The 14,091-nt window shown below is 46.5% G+C and overlaps 1 protein-coding gene across 1 annotated transcript in view; it reads right to left on the reverse strand.

Annotated features, from left to right (window-relative positions):
- Positions 1–3,404: 3,404 nt before the first annotated feature.
- LOC119176615 (atrial natriuretic peptide receptor 1) overlaps positions 3,405–14,091 on the reverse strand; it is a 64,274-nt gene continuing 53,587 nt past the window's right edge. The window contains exons 16-18 of the mRNA XM_037427975.2: positions 12,555–12,727; positions 4,290–4,994; positions 3,405–3,654 (exon numbers count right to left, since the gene is read on the reverse strand). Coding sequence (XP_037283872.2) covers positions 3,541–3,654; positions 4,290–4,994; positions 12,555–12,727 — 992 coding nt within the window. The 3' untranslated portion in view covers positions 3,405–3,540. The remainder of the gene's footprint in view (positions 3,655–4,289; positions 4,995–12,554; positions 12,728–14,091) is intronic.

Below are 14,091 nucleotides of genomic sequence, written 5' to 3' on the forward strand. Positions count from 1 at the left end.
TGAGACGAGGCATGAGCGCTAATGAGGCGCACGGCCCCTGACTGCTTCGCGCTTTCTTCGCTCGTATTGGTCCGCTACTCGGCTTGACGCAGACATCTGCTCAGCGTATACTTGCACAATTCGTGTGTCGTTGCTCAACGCGGCGCGAGTCCTGCGGTCTCTCGTATACTGCTTTGACGACCCACAGTGAGGATCGAGTCGACCCTGCAGATATAGGCCGAAGCGCTCATTTACGACGTAGAGTCAATGTCTGCCACGGTGTTATAGATTATTTACTGGGAAACGTCGCTCACAATATGAGACGACGGGCGTTCACGGGGAATGAACCGCGTGTATGCTCCGCACATTGCACATCCAGGCCGCCCGCGTATTACCCATTTCGCCGCGCGGTAATGTTCACGGCGCGTGGCGTGTACGCCCAGAGCCGCACTTACCACCTTGTTTCTGCGCACGCAGATCCGATTGCGCTCGTGCGACAACAGGACACGTATTGGTGCATTTTATTTGCTCGAATTATTGACAGAAATGTGCTTGTACAATCATGACTGAAGGAGGGTTGCACACGAGACCACGACAGCACGTAAGATGACAACACTGCGGTGTCGGTCACGCTCGTATAAATCATGCGTGACTGTCAGTATCAAAGCTGATGGAGCACAAAACAGCGACAAGTGCGCGTGCATTGGGAGCAGGAAAGTGCACATAACATGTTCGCCGGCAACGACACTGTTTTTGGCATGACTAGATTGAAAGCCACCGAGCAAGGATTGTTCCACACAGATGGGGCCGACGCAAAATAAGCAGTTGTTGGGAAGGCTGCCATCAATCACGCGTCACAAGTTCTCGACCAGTAGGATCGACCAGTACCGTAAAGCTTCGCAAGTGGGGCACACCAAGACGACGAACAACCTGGAGCCTGCCCTTTGCTCGAAGCTGCAGTCTGCCCAACAAAATCATGACGTGCGCTGCGGCAACGAGTAGATGCTTATGCGAGTGCAGACAAAGATATAAAGGGAAGGTTGCCACGAAACACATGCAGCTGGAGGTAGCACGTATTGACGATAACATTGATTACACTTCATCCTAATGGCAGATCAGCGTACATTAAGTTGAGGCGGATCACGATACAAGCATCAACATGATTGTAACGACATAAAATAGACACGAACGTCAGCTATCCGCATGAACTGTTATAGAACATGTGACTTCGAGAGGTTGTCCGTGTGACAAAAAGCGACACTGCTCTATATGTGTCAGTTCTGCAAGACTGGTCCTCAATTAGGCATGCATGCGATGGAACAATAAATCCAGACAGTAGCACTGTACTTCTGACATGTAGTGGGCTATTATTACAGATTTCTTGCAGCCCAGCGCGAATCGTAGTGGGGGTTTTACGCACAAATAGCGCATATTGTTGCTTTTTGTGTACAGACAACCACTCGAGCGACAAATTTATTTCACAGGTGTCGCCACTCATCTGCTGACTTTCTACTGCAAGTGTTCCTAAATTTATTCTGTTTAGTACAAGTGGTGTTTTGTCTCTTTCAAGCCAATAAATTATGTGGAAATCCGCAAGGGGAAAGTAGTTTTGTTAGAATAGGATTTCGTTACTCTTAAACAGGCAATATTTTTGTCTTTCATCAAACTTCCTTCTTGTCACGGATTTACCCAGAGATGAGGCGTCGTAGTTGTTTTCCACGTGCCTCTAGTTATTGAATAAGTTGACCTTACGTTGCCACCTTCCGAATTCTTGCTTAGCATTAAATGGTACAACGACCATGCCCGAACGGTATTGGTCCCGAGTTTAGTCGGCTAGCCAGGACGTATGTTTTCTGGACCAGAGAGCTCAGTTTCTGAGAAGAATGCATGATTTCGTTTTGTGGCCTCCTACAAGGACCACATTTTTTTTTTGAATGAGTCGCATCTTATATCTTTCTCTGTTTTTTTACAGGGTGGAAACAATCTGGCCATTGGACGAAAAACTGCACCATAAGCATTCAGTACAGGAACCCACCACAAGTTGTTTTAAAAAGGCGAACTGAAACGCGGCATTTATAAGTAGCACTCAGGCATTAAAATAACCCAAATCTGACACAGTCGGTAAGGATTCTTTAAAAAAATGGCAAGGAATGCAAACATGGACAAAAAAAAACAAAAAAAAAACAAGGGGAACACAGACGTCAATTATCACCAGAAAGGACACACTGCGGCGGAAAAGTCAGCACTAAAACTTATTTGCACGCACGCACGTATGGTAGCGCCATCTGGCGACCTGGATCACGCGAGCTGTCCATGCGAGAAATAATCACACAGGAATTCCATTTCTTCTTTATGTGTGTGAACCAAAAGCTGGCTCACTCGTGCACTATCGATAGGCCAGCAGGCCTCAACCATTAGACGCACTTCTGCTTCGTGTACATGTATGACAAAACTCATTCGTCGGATTCTGGCATGCAGTGGCGCTCTCGACGAAGTAGAGAGAGATTAGATGGTCATACTCCATTTAACAACCTCTCTAGTCACTGATTAACACAGCGGCCCATCGCAGCCTAAGGGGACCTTACAGGCAACACCAATACGGCAGTCTGCGAATTTGTTGCGGCGCTTAAACGAAACAAATGTCAGTGCGCTTTTTATCAGCCACCTACTTAGTATTTTTCTGCACGGACGGACATATCTTACCTAGCTTGTTGGCAGGTGTAAAGATAACATTAACGCCATCGTGTGCATGTACATGCACAAAAACAGAAAAAAAATACAGAAACAATGTCAAGTGATGTGCAGTGTTTGTAGGCATACGTTCGAAAGAACGTGATCATAAGGACATTACGATTTCCCATGATGGTGGCTTGTCTTGAGAGAAGTGACAACGTCTATGCTTGAGTAGTGAACATTTTCCTATTTCTAAACTATGGCAAAAAAAAAACGAACGTCCCTGCAGCCAATAGTGGGGCTTGTCTTCATTGCGGCATCAGTTGTTTCGTCATCAGTCGCTGCCCTGATGAAGACAAAACTCCTTTGTCGAAACGCCATCTTGGGCGACATTTCTGTTTGTATCATTGTTACTCCTCCTTTCAATCTTCAATTTAGCCTCTCTTTCTTTGTATTTGCCTATAGTGAGTTGACCAAGCATTATACTCGCACTGTATAGCTTTTGAACTAATAAAGCACAATGTCTAGCTTGATTTAGTTGGCATCGAATCGCACTGAATGTTCGGTCGAGTTGTAGACAAAATCAGGAAGCCGTGGACGAGTGCCTATGCGTACAACAGGTTAGGTACAATCGAAAAAGCAGAAAGTGAGGCGTGGTTCGCAAAGATCCCCGTCGCGTGCCTCTTCTCCAATGAACAGTCGTGGCTGAACCACGTTCGTTGCGGGCTCTGACAACCAGCCAAGTCGATACTGCCACTTGCGTAAACGATTCGATTCTTTGTGAGGTCGTTCTTATGCCGCTTAGTAGATAGGTGCGACAACGCATGGTGAAAAACGATGCGGACGATTGGTGCCGGTACGTAGCGACTCGATGCAAGTTGGTCCCTTTCAAAGCTGGCGCATCAGGTGCTCGTTTGTGAAGAATGTTCCCTGCAAGCCTATGTCCGGCGAGAAAGGAGGGTCCTCTGCTTCCAGGAAATAGGTGCGCATCATGCCTTTACCCTGCGATGAAAAACAATAGTACGGCAATGAAGCAGCGCTTCTCTTTGTCGGCTTGAAGTTATCCATCATGAGACTTTGATATTGGCAAGTACTATATTAGAGGACACTTGAAAATCGCGAACGACGCAGACGAAACACAGAATAGAACTGGCGCTGTTATCGGCAGTCTTATTGGTGCTATTGGTTCTATTGGTCCTATAGTTTTGTATGTGTTTCGTCTTCGTCGTTTGCGCTGTTCAAGTATCCTCAAGTGATGGACTAATTTGTCCAAATCAAGGTATTGTTGAAAGTATTGTTTCGCTGCGTTCCAAGAAAGCAAAGAAAAAAAACTGTACTGCAGTAAAACGCACGGTGAAACCTTGTTGGCCTTCAAAGCTGCAGCTGTGCATTTGTTCAACTTTTGTATCTTTGAGAGACCAACAGCTCTAGAGGAACATATACGGGTACTGAAACCCACACAGCATTTGTAAAGAAATATCGTGTAGCCTATAGAGCATAGTTCGATGGAAACTGAGTTAATGTATAGTACACAAGCGTGCCGTTCACATCGCCGTTACACGATTGTCAACACTGTTCTCAGTGTTTGCGTGAAATCACGTACTATATTCTAAGCACTGGTTAAAAAAGTGGCGCACCTTGACGTAGATGTCTCCACGCAGTCGGTGTCGGAAGGTGCCGAAGGTGTCGAGCAGGCGCTTGGTTTCGCGAGTGATGTGGATCTTCATGGCCTCGCCGCAGCTCTCCATACGGGAGGCAGTGTTGACCGAGTCGCCGAAGAGGCAGTAGCGGGGTCTCTTTAGGCCCACCACGCCGGCCGCACAGGGGCCCGAGTGGACGCCGATGCGCAGACGTAGCTTGTTGGACGGCTGGTGCCGGATGCGGAAGCCCGAGATGGCCGTAAGAAGCGACAGCGTCATGCGGCCGATCTCTCGTGCGTGCTCTTTGCCGTTGCGTACAGGCAGGCCGGACACCACCATGTAGGCGTCTCCGATGGTCTCCACCTTGAATACGTCGTAGTTGATGATGATGGCGTCGAAGCAGGAGTACAGGTCGTTGAGCAGGTCCACCACCTCAATGGGCGTGCTGTGCGCGCAGATGGCCGTGAAGCCGACGATGTCGCTGAAGCAGATGGTAGCGCACTCGAATGCCTCCGGCTGCACGTACTCGCCGCGCTTGAGCTGCTCGGCCACCGAGCGTGGCAGCACCTCGTAGAGCAGCTCGTCGCTCTTGCGCTTCTCCTCGACCAGCGCGGCCGTCTTCTCCTCGACCAGCTGCTCCAAATTGTTGGCGTACTGCTCCATGCGTTGCAGAAGATTGTCCAGCAGGTTGCTGCTACCCATCTGCCTGCACGATGAGACAACGCATGGTGCCATTTGTTTTCGCGCCATGAATGTGTGCATATATGCCTTACTGCAGTACTCAGTTTACTAACACGACAGATCATCTACTACCCTGGTGAGAAATTACTCGTAATAACTCGGCTATGTAATCTGTATTTTGAAATGCACAGCTGTTCGAAATGGCGCAATAGCACCTTCCTAGCACTTTCAACACAGAATTCATTGGGTGGTCCTTAACAAGCTTTTCGTTTGGTGCAACAACATACAAGTTGTAAATCGGGAAATTAACAACTTGTATGTCGTTTAATTTTGGTTCCTGATTTCTGACTATATCGCAAAGCTGAACCACCAGGACGTCGTGAAAGTGATCAAAGCGGTTTTGTAATTTCTCTGAGGATATACTTAAGTTTTATTACTTGCGAACATACACGCCTACGAAGTTAGCAAGGGGTTAACTTTATTGGCCTGGTGTGCGACTGATGGCGGCGCTGTGAATCGTGCTTGTATGACGTCAGTTCGAGGATTCGCGCGCTTTCGAGGCGCGGCGCCATATAGAAACCACCGTCGTGGTAAAACTCAGCAAAGACGCAGTTCAAGTGATTATCTTGTCTGTTGTGGCCATCGACACTGTGCGAACAGCCATGGGTGTCCGCTTTTAACGCTTATTTTAGGAGCACAGTGCTTTGTTTCTTAAAACTGCGGCCCTTTGTGTCCACGGTGAGTGCTGCGCAACGGTGTAGTATTAATTGATATGTGGGGTTTAACGTCCCAAAACCATCATATGATTATGAGAGACGCCGTAGTGGAGGGCTCCGGGAATTTCGACCACCTGGGGTTCTTTAACGTGCACCCAAATCTGAGCACACGGGCCTACAACATTTCCGCCTCCATCGGAAATGCAGCCGCCGCAGCCGGGATTCGATCCCGCGACCTGCAGGTCAGCAGCCGAGTACCTTAGCCACTAGACCACCGCGGCGGGGCGTGCAACGGTGTAGTACTAGTACTGCTCTATGCCTCTATATGATCACCAACCTGTGAAAAGGGCGTTAGCTTTCACAACTGTCCTACTATCCTAAGAACCCGAAGCTGAGGAAGAAGTGGATAGTCAAATTCGGAGAGAGAAAGTGCCCCACGTCTTCATCGACCATGTGCAGCAAGCACTTCGCTGACAGTGACTTTTGCTATACCTGCCCTGCCCCCCCCCCCCCCCCCACTTTTCAGTAAGCTTTCAACCGTGTTTCAGCGCCTCGCCAGTACTTCAGCCAGTCATTACACGCAAGCTACAGGCCTAGGTGGCTTACACCAGGTGAGGAGCCGTCCCGAAATACGAAGGTCCCTAGACGAAGGTCGAAGGTCCCTAGACAGGGAGCCGACGACGCGGCCTCCGAATCACCTCGAGTAAGCGCGCCTCGTGAGCGCAGCTGAGTGGCGTCGAACATCTGAGCCTTCAGCTTTGTATATTTGGTGTACGTACAGCATGTATATTTATAAGTAACTTTCTGATGAAGACAAGCGTGTGCCTAGCACACTGCGTACCATAACTTCATACGCAAAACCTGCTGCCGCTGCTTAGTGCACATTCACTAAAGGCTGTCACTCAATCTTTGTGGCCCTGTGCGTGGCATATAAAATCAGCCATAACTATTTGTTATAATCTGATACCTGAGCGACGGACTTATGCGGTATAACATAAGATAATTCATGATGTCACTCTCATTGAACAAACTTTATTGGGCAAACTGCAATCATTTGCATCGGCCAGGGGGTGTATTAAGGTGGAACTTTCCCCCTTCCTGAGTCACACCAGCACCTACCCCTGAAGATTTTTCTTACTGCGATTCAAGACGGGCTTGCGTCCTGCCGACGTCCATAACTGTAATCTAAGCATGATTAACTCAAGTTTGGTAATTTGATGCTACTTTGCGTTTCTGGTAGATGTCATGAACGGTCGATTGACTGCCGAAGCAACAAGCTACTCTGCTGTAATTATCTCATGAGTTGGTTGCGAATGCTAGAGTGGCAGAAATCAGCGATTATCCCACATACCATCATGTTCACTTTCACTATCATTGCACTGCAGAAAAAAAATATCCAAAGGAAAAGGGCAGGTGTGCCCTTCTTTTTCAGGATTGTTGTGAAAGTTAACGTCCTTTTAACGGGCGGACGAAGCTCACTGAGGCACAGAGCAGTACTTCACCATTGCACAGCACTCAATCGCCGCGAGGACGTTGTGTGGCCGGTTCGCAAGTCCCCGTGTTTTCAGCACTATAGAGATAGAGAGAGAGAGATAAAGATGCAAGGAAAGGCAGGGAGGTTAACCAGACGCACATCCGGTTTGCTACCCTGCATTGGGGAAGGAATAAAGGGGAGAAAAGAGGTTGCGGAGAGATGAGAAGGTACACACAATCATGAGCACACTCGGGGAGCACACACAGTCTACAGGCGGTCGCTCAGGTTTGTTGACTTTAGGTAAATTAGCAGTGCTTTAGTTGCTTTCTGCGCAACTGAGGCAGATGCCCAAGGTCCTAGTATCTTCTGCACACAAAATGGTCCGGGGTCAAGTTGATTCAAAACCATCCGGAGCTGGCATCGCTGTGTGTCGTAGCAAGCGCAGCTGCACAGGACGTGTTCGATGGTCTCTTCAGCTCCACAGTAGTCGCATGTAGGAGTGTCTGCCATATCAATGCGAAAGGAGTACACCTTTGTAAATGCAACACCCAACCAAAGGCGGCATAACAGTGTCGCATCGGAGCGGGAAAGTTGTGATGGTAGCTTTAGCTTGAGCGAATGATCCAGTTCATAAAATTGACACCTTTGGAAGCTGGTAGACGACCAGAACGTGCGTGTGAGATCTCGAGCCAGCAGGTAAAGTTGTCTTGCTGCATAATTCCTTGATAGAGGAATCGGGACTACACGGGTTCCTTCATGGGCTGAGCGGGCTGCATCGTCGGCTAATTGATTTCCGGTAATACCGATATGTCCAGGCAGCCATTGATATATAATATCATGCCCTCGTGCTAGAGCTTCATGATGGCAATGTCTTATTTCTTGTACCAATTGGTCACGACTCCTCCTACGCATGGCAGACTGCAAACTCTGAAGCACTGCCTTCGAATCACAGAATATGACCCATTTTCCTGGACGTTCTTGAACGAGATATTGTAAAGCAGCCCTTATAGCAGCAAGCTCTGATGCCGTAGATGTAGTCATATGCGACAACTTAAACTTGATTGTCATTGCTGCAGCCGGAATTACAGCGGCACCTGATGAGCTGCTGGACGAGACGGACCCATCAGTGTATATCTGCGTTCACTATAGAGCCGCGACAGTGATGTGATCTCCATTGACGGCACCGGCTGCGCACATTCAACAACGTGGCCTGCGTCGTATACACCACCGCGCCATCAATGAGACACCGCGACGCTTCGCTTGCTGTATCTACATGCTTGTAGATGCTGGAGAAAGGCGCGCTCATTGAAATTTCAAAACACCCGAACTAGTTAGTATCGCACGGTGGAAACTACAGACTAAGAACGAGAACACTCACACATAATTTCACCTTCTGACCAGCAATGCGGTCAGTGGCATCGTCGTGCTTATCGGCCATATGGGAGGTTTCTTGGCCCTGTCAATCAGGCTGAAACTGAAGCAAATTCATAAATTCCACTCGAAAATAATTGTCATAGGCGTTAGTTGACCCTCGCGAAACTGTTCGTTCGACAAAGTTCCCACCCGTAGCAGACGATCCGTGCACAGGAGCAGCGACTGCTGCAGCTCGGTTCAGAGCGGAGTCCACAAACTGACGTCACACGCCAGTGAGCGCCGCTACAAGATCTCGAGGCCAATAGGAGCAGTACTTCAATAAATTTTTCCTCAATGTACACAATCAATGTTTATTGTAAAGCTGGCTTCTTTGCAAGCGTAACGTTAGTAAGAGGAAGCAAACGTCACAAAAAATCTGCTACTTGGAGCAGTAATATTGCGATGCGTATCAATGTGTAAGCGATGTTGTCAATATAGGAGTTGGAAATGGGCTAATCGAAAGATGCCAGTTTGCCTAAATTAGACGTTGATTGATTTATGTGTGGAATTTAACGTCCCAAAACCACCAGAGACGCCGTAGTGGAGGACGCTGGAAATTTCGACCACCTGGGGCTCTTTACCTAAATTCGACGTTCGACGGGATAGCAAAAAAAAAAAAAAAAACTAGTGGAAGGACTTGTACCTCTGCCTATTTCTTTCTTTTTTGTTGTAGGTCTTGTATAAATGGCGTGAAATTTTAAGCCCCGACACCAGTCCTGTATGACGGGAACGTTGTAGAGCGTAAACATATGCGGGCTTGTTTCCTCCTCGTCTTTCTGGCAAATTTCTTCGTCTTCAAATCCGGTTTTCGTCATTCGCCGTGAAGTCCACATATAGAATAATAAACGGTACAGCTCTTCTCACGTCAGCCATCTTCGTTTTCATTAAGTTCGTCGCTCTATCTTTTATTCAAACAAGTGTTGGACTGAATGCTGTATACAAGGCCAAGCTACAACAGAGACCCGTCAGTCAACTTTCATTTAAAGAGCATGACAAACACCTGAAACAAAGACGGCCATCCACGGATCGTGCAAGTTAGTTTCTTAAAGAGGTACGTGTGGGTGGCGTGCGATTGAATGAAGGGCGTTCACAGCGTAGGCAACTACGTCGTCTGCGCAAAACAAAGAGAGAGAAAGCCCACTGCCCAGATTCTTTCCATTAAACTTTGTCTTACACTCGCTTGCACAACATTGAAAGAAATTGCAATATCGGCGAAAGACGATATTGGCTAGCGGCCTGATAAATCACACGAACCACATATCCCGTTTTACGTGTCAGTATTAGTGCTGCTCTTCATTTCGCTGAATTCAAGGCACAGCCCTTCTTTTTACTTAAACGCGCTTTCTTATTAGGGCTCTTTTCCCCCCAGTGCGAACATTTTGAATCGGCGAACACGCAGGTTCAAAATGGTGGCTTTGTTTTCTCGTGCATGTACACTAAGAATAAGAACACATTGACTTTTGTGTCTCATCTTTAGTTAATATGATACAGGTTATGGTTTACGGTTTAAACCAAGCAAAGTATAGCGAAGTGTTTTTGGAGCGTCACAAAGTAGAGTAGACCGAGGAGAGTAACGTTCCAACGTTTTAATGAAAGCGAGAGAAATAAGAATAAGTGATTGAGTTATCAGAAAAAAAGAACCTTGAGGCGTCATTTAAAATTAAAGAAAAACAGGTGGAAGTCAAAAAACCAGCGAAGACGTAGGATTGTGTTGCCGTGGTCTCTGATAGGACATAGTCCCTGCGGATTCATTTTGACATCGTGTGCGGGTAAAGCTGTTTACGGTCCGGCAAGTCTTGGCAAGGAAACATATATCAGCCCCGCTGTAGGACGAACGTCAAAGGATGTCTGAACCCGAGCTTGAATACGGTGTTAGCAAGATAATTGCTTTCTTCGGCATAGTTTCTGCTGCTATGCACCAATAATATTGCTCAGGACAACTCACTACTGCGCAGAGATTGATTACACACAAAAGTGAAATTTTATAATTTATTTAAAAAAACAACAGCATCACCACCCAGAAATGATAAGTAAAACAGAATACAAGAAAATGAAAACTTATGGCGAATGAAATCGATTCCATATTACGGTTGTGGTCTAAAACATTATTTTCATAATTTTTAACGTATTATTATTATTATTATTATTATTATTATTATTATTATTATTATTATTATTATTATTATTATTATTATTATTATTATTATTATTGGAAGAGACGGCGGACTTTATTTAGAGCAGTGATTTTGAGACGGGATGCCAGCTGGAAATGAAACCGTGATATGGACCCAGGTTGCGAGACAAGTTAAGCGCAGGCGAAGAAGCGAAGAATTTGCGTGGCAGTATTTGTTTTAGGAGAGATGTATAAGCTGGATTTGTATCGTTTTTTGAGATGCTTTACACGGGAGGTCAAAAAGGAAGTAACGGAGAAAATGCGATCCTCGACGCAGTATAGACGGGGGGATCTTATAGCATTGTCTCTGCAGGCGACATTCCACTTTGCCACCTTCAAGAAAGAGGTGGCAGGCGGTGATTGTGACAAAGACTGGGTAAATGAGCTTAGTTGCAGTGAACACTACGCTAAACACATGTACAGAAACCCGGAAGCTCACGATAAGGTAAATAAATGCAGCAGATAATATGGGTCCTGTTGGAATCAACACATAGTTAATCTCATTCGCACCTCCGCCTTTCACACGACGCTCAGATGCGCACAAAGCGATGTCCGATCTTCACAGTGGTACCTTCCAGATCAACAGTCTGCTACCACTGAGAATACCATGGAAGCCACAGTTTTACAGAAGTCTGATTGGAGCAGCACTCAATGCCTGCACTCATCGACATTCGTGACGCGCAAAACGCCGTACAGCTCTGAGATGGCACCGTCATCCCTATCGAAATTGAGTTACTCTATGTGCTTCCTTAAGTTAGACATATACACCAACTCATTATATCTCCCCAATGCTATTTACCGCGTGCTTACAGGAGGTTTTCAGAGGCCTAGAATGGGAACAGTTAGGGGTAAGAGTTAATGGAGAGTACCTTAGTAACCTGCGCTTCGCCGATGACATTGCATTTCTGAGTAACTCAGGGGACGAATTGCAACTCATGATTACGGAGTTAGACAAGGAGAGCAGAAAGGTGGGTCTGAAAATTAATCTACAGAAAACGAAAGTAATGCACAACAACCTCGGAAGAGAGCTGCGCTTCAAGATCGGTAATACTACACTTCAAATTGTAAAAGGCTTGTCTACTTAGGGCAGGTAATAACCACGGAGCAGAACCACGAGATTAAAGTAACTAGAAGAATAAGAATGGAGTGGAACACATTTGGCAAGCACTCTCAAATTATGACAGGTAGATTGCCACTATCCCTCAAGAGGAAGGTATATAACAGCTGTATCTTGCCGGTACTTAGCTACGAAGCAGAAACCTGGAGACTTACAAAGAGGGTTCAGCTTAAATTGAGGACGATGCAGCGAGCAATGGAAAGAAAAATGGTAGGCGTAACCTTAAGAGATAAGAAGAGAGAAGAGTGGATTAGGGAACAACCGGGGGTTAAGGACATCATAGTTGAAATCAAGATGAAGAAATGGACATGGGCCGGGCATGTAGCGCGTAGACAGGATAACCGCTGGTCATTAGGGGAACCAACTGGATTCCCAGAGAAGGCAAGTTGGTTAGGGGGAGACACAAGGTTAGGGGGGCAGATGAGATCAAGAAGTTTGCGGGTATAAATTGGCAGCAGCAAGCACAGGACCGAGTTAACTACGCGGAACGTGGGAGAGGCCTTTGTCCTGCAGTGGACGTAGTCAGGCTGATGATGATGACGATGATGATGATGATGATGATGATATTAATATGACAAAGAACATTGAGGAAGTGGCTGCTTGAGTTCGCACAAAAAATATGGCGGTCATCTAAGGTGAAGATCATCGAGTTGCTGTGGAGGCACACAGCTGGTGAATAAAGGGGCACTCGCCTGGTATACTTGCGCATCAGCTGCTTGAGTATGGCAAACGAAGGACGCAGCGCGGGGCTCTCATTCCAGCAGAGTTTCATGAGTGACAGCAGCTCGCGCGGGCAGTCGGCGGGAGTGACGTCAGGTCGGAACGGTGGCCGCGAGCCCAGCTTCACTCGAAACAGGATCTCTGCACACGTTAGAACACGCATTTCCACCAACAAGCGCCTCCTTACTACAGGCTCGCTCACTACAACCAATTTTACCGCGAAAATCTCCCTCCGACGTTTCGGAGTTTTCTAAGAGCTGTCATGATACGGGACTGACTAGAAAGAATAGAAAGATTAGAAAGAGAGAGAGACTCGTCATTCTTCTACACTGTGACGCGCCGGAGTACGTATGTGAGATGAATCTGTTGCACCCGCGACGAAAAACGCCGTAGCGCCAACAGCCATCTGCACTCACGGATGTGTACCTTTTGTATAAGTAAACGCCACTCGTGTGCAGCTCTATGTTAGATAGCGAGCGAGATGAAAGGGAGTTTTAGATTTTTGCATATTTTGGGAAAGCAAATGACGTTGGTGTATCCAAAGCCCAACATTCTGCTCACGTACTACACACCGGTACGTGTATTCTTTTTTTATTTGTTTTATCTCTAGTCTCTATATCCTCTTTTCAACCCTTCTTTCCCTGTCCGTGTGCAGGATAGCGAATTGTTTCTTCTACCCGGTTAACCTACCTGTAGGTTCGGGTTATGCGAATTCATTTTCCTCAGCTTTTGTCGTACTAGACTTGGCGATCGAGCAAAGATTGGAAATTTCTCAAATGACACCTTCCACTGCGGCACAACTGCTTGCAGTATATATGCATGAGTAAGAGATACACAAATGCGGGTAATCTTTTTGTGCTATTCGTGAGTCACTGTGACTACAGAGCAATGAAAATAATTATCTAAACTCTATATGATTCTATGGCACTGACAGAAGAAGCAAAAGAATGTGTGATGAACCACGTGGGGTATACCGGGTCCCTGCAACACTCTTGGTAACGCTGCAACAGTGGACGCGGCAGCGAATAGGGTATACAATTAGTGTAGAATGACTAAGGAAATGGGCAATTACACTTTCACGCAATGCAATCTGTGCTCCTGAGACAGGTATCATGACGTCTCGCCAAAAATAAATGGTTTGATTTATTATCTAAAACTTTATATTTACATTAAGTACACCGTTTTATAAAGCTATGAATTCCTTCATATGTGAGGCAAAATGAAAAAAAAAAAAGATCGAAACGTGAGTGCGCCACCTTAGACTTGACACAGTGTTGCCACGACACTTTTTAGACAGGATAAAGCGTGCACTTCGATGATCTTGTCGCTCATAACGACAATGTGCAGCGTGTACTTCTAGTGTCCGACATACGACTCACCACGAAACGCCTTACGGGCAAATTTGCTGTTTTCAGGAGAAAGAGCATTCACTGTCAAGAAAATACTTGGTCCATGGCCAACAGCGGGCCTCCAAAAAAGGGGGCTCGTCGCCTTAAAAAAAGCTT

Source organism: Rhipicephalus microplus, chromosome X, assembly GCF_043290135.1.
Source record: "Rhipicephalus microplus isolate Deutch F79 chromosome X, USDA_Rmic, whole genome shotgun sequence".
Classification (NCBI taxonomy): Eukaryota; Metazoa; Arthropoda; class Arachnida; order Ixodida; family Ixodidae; genus Rhipicephalus; species Rhipicephalus microplus.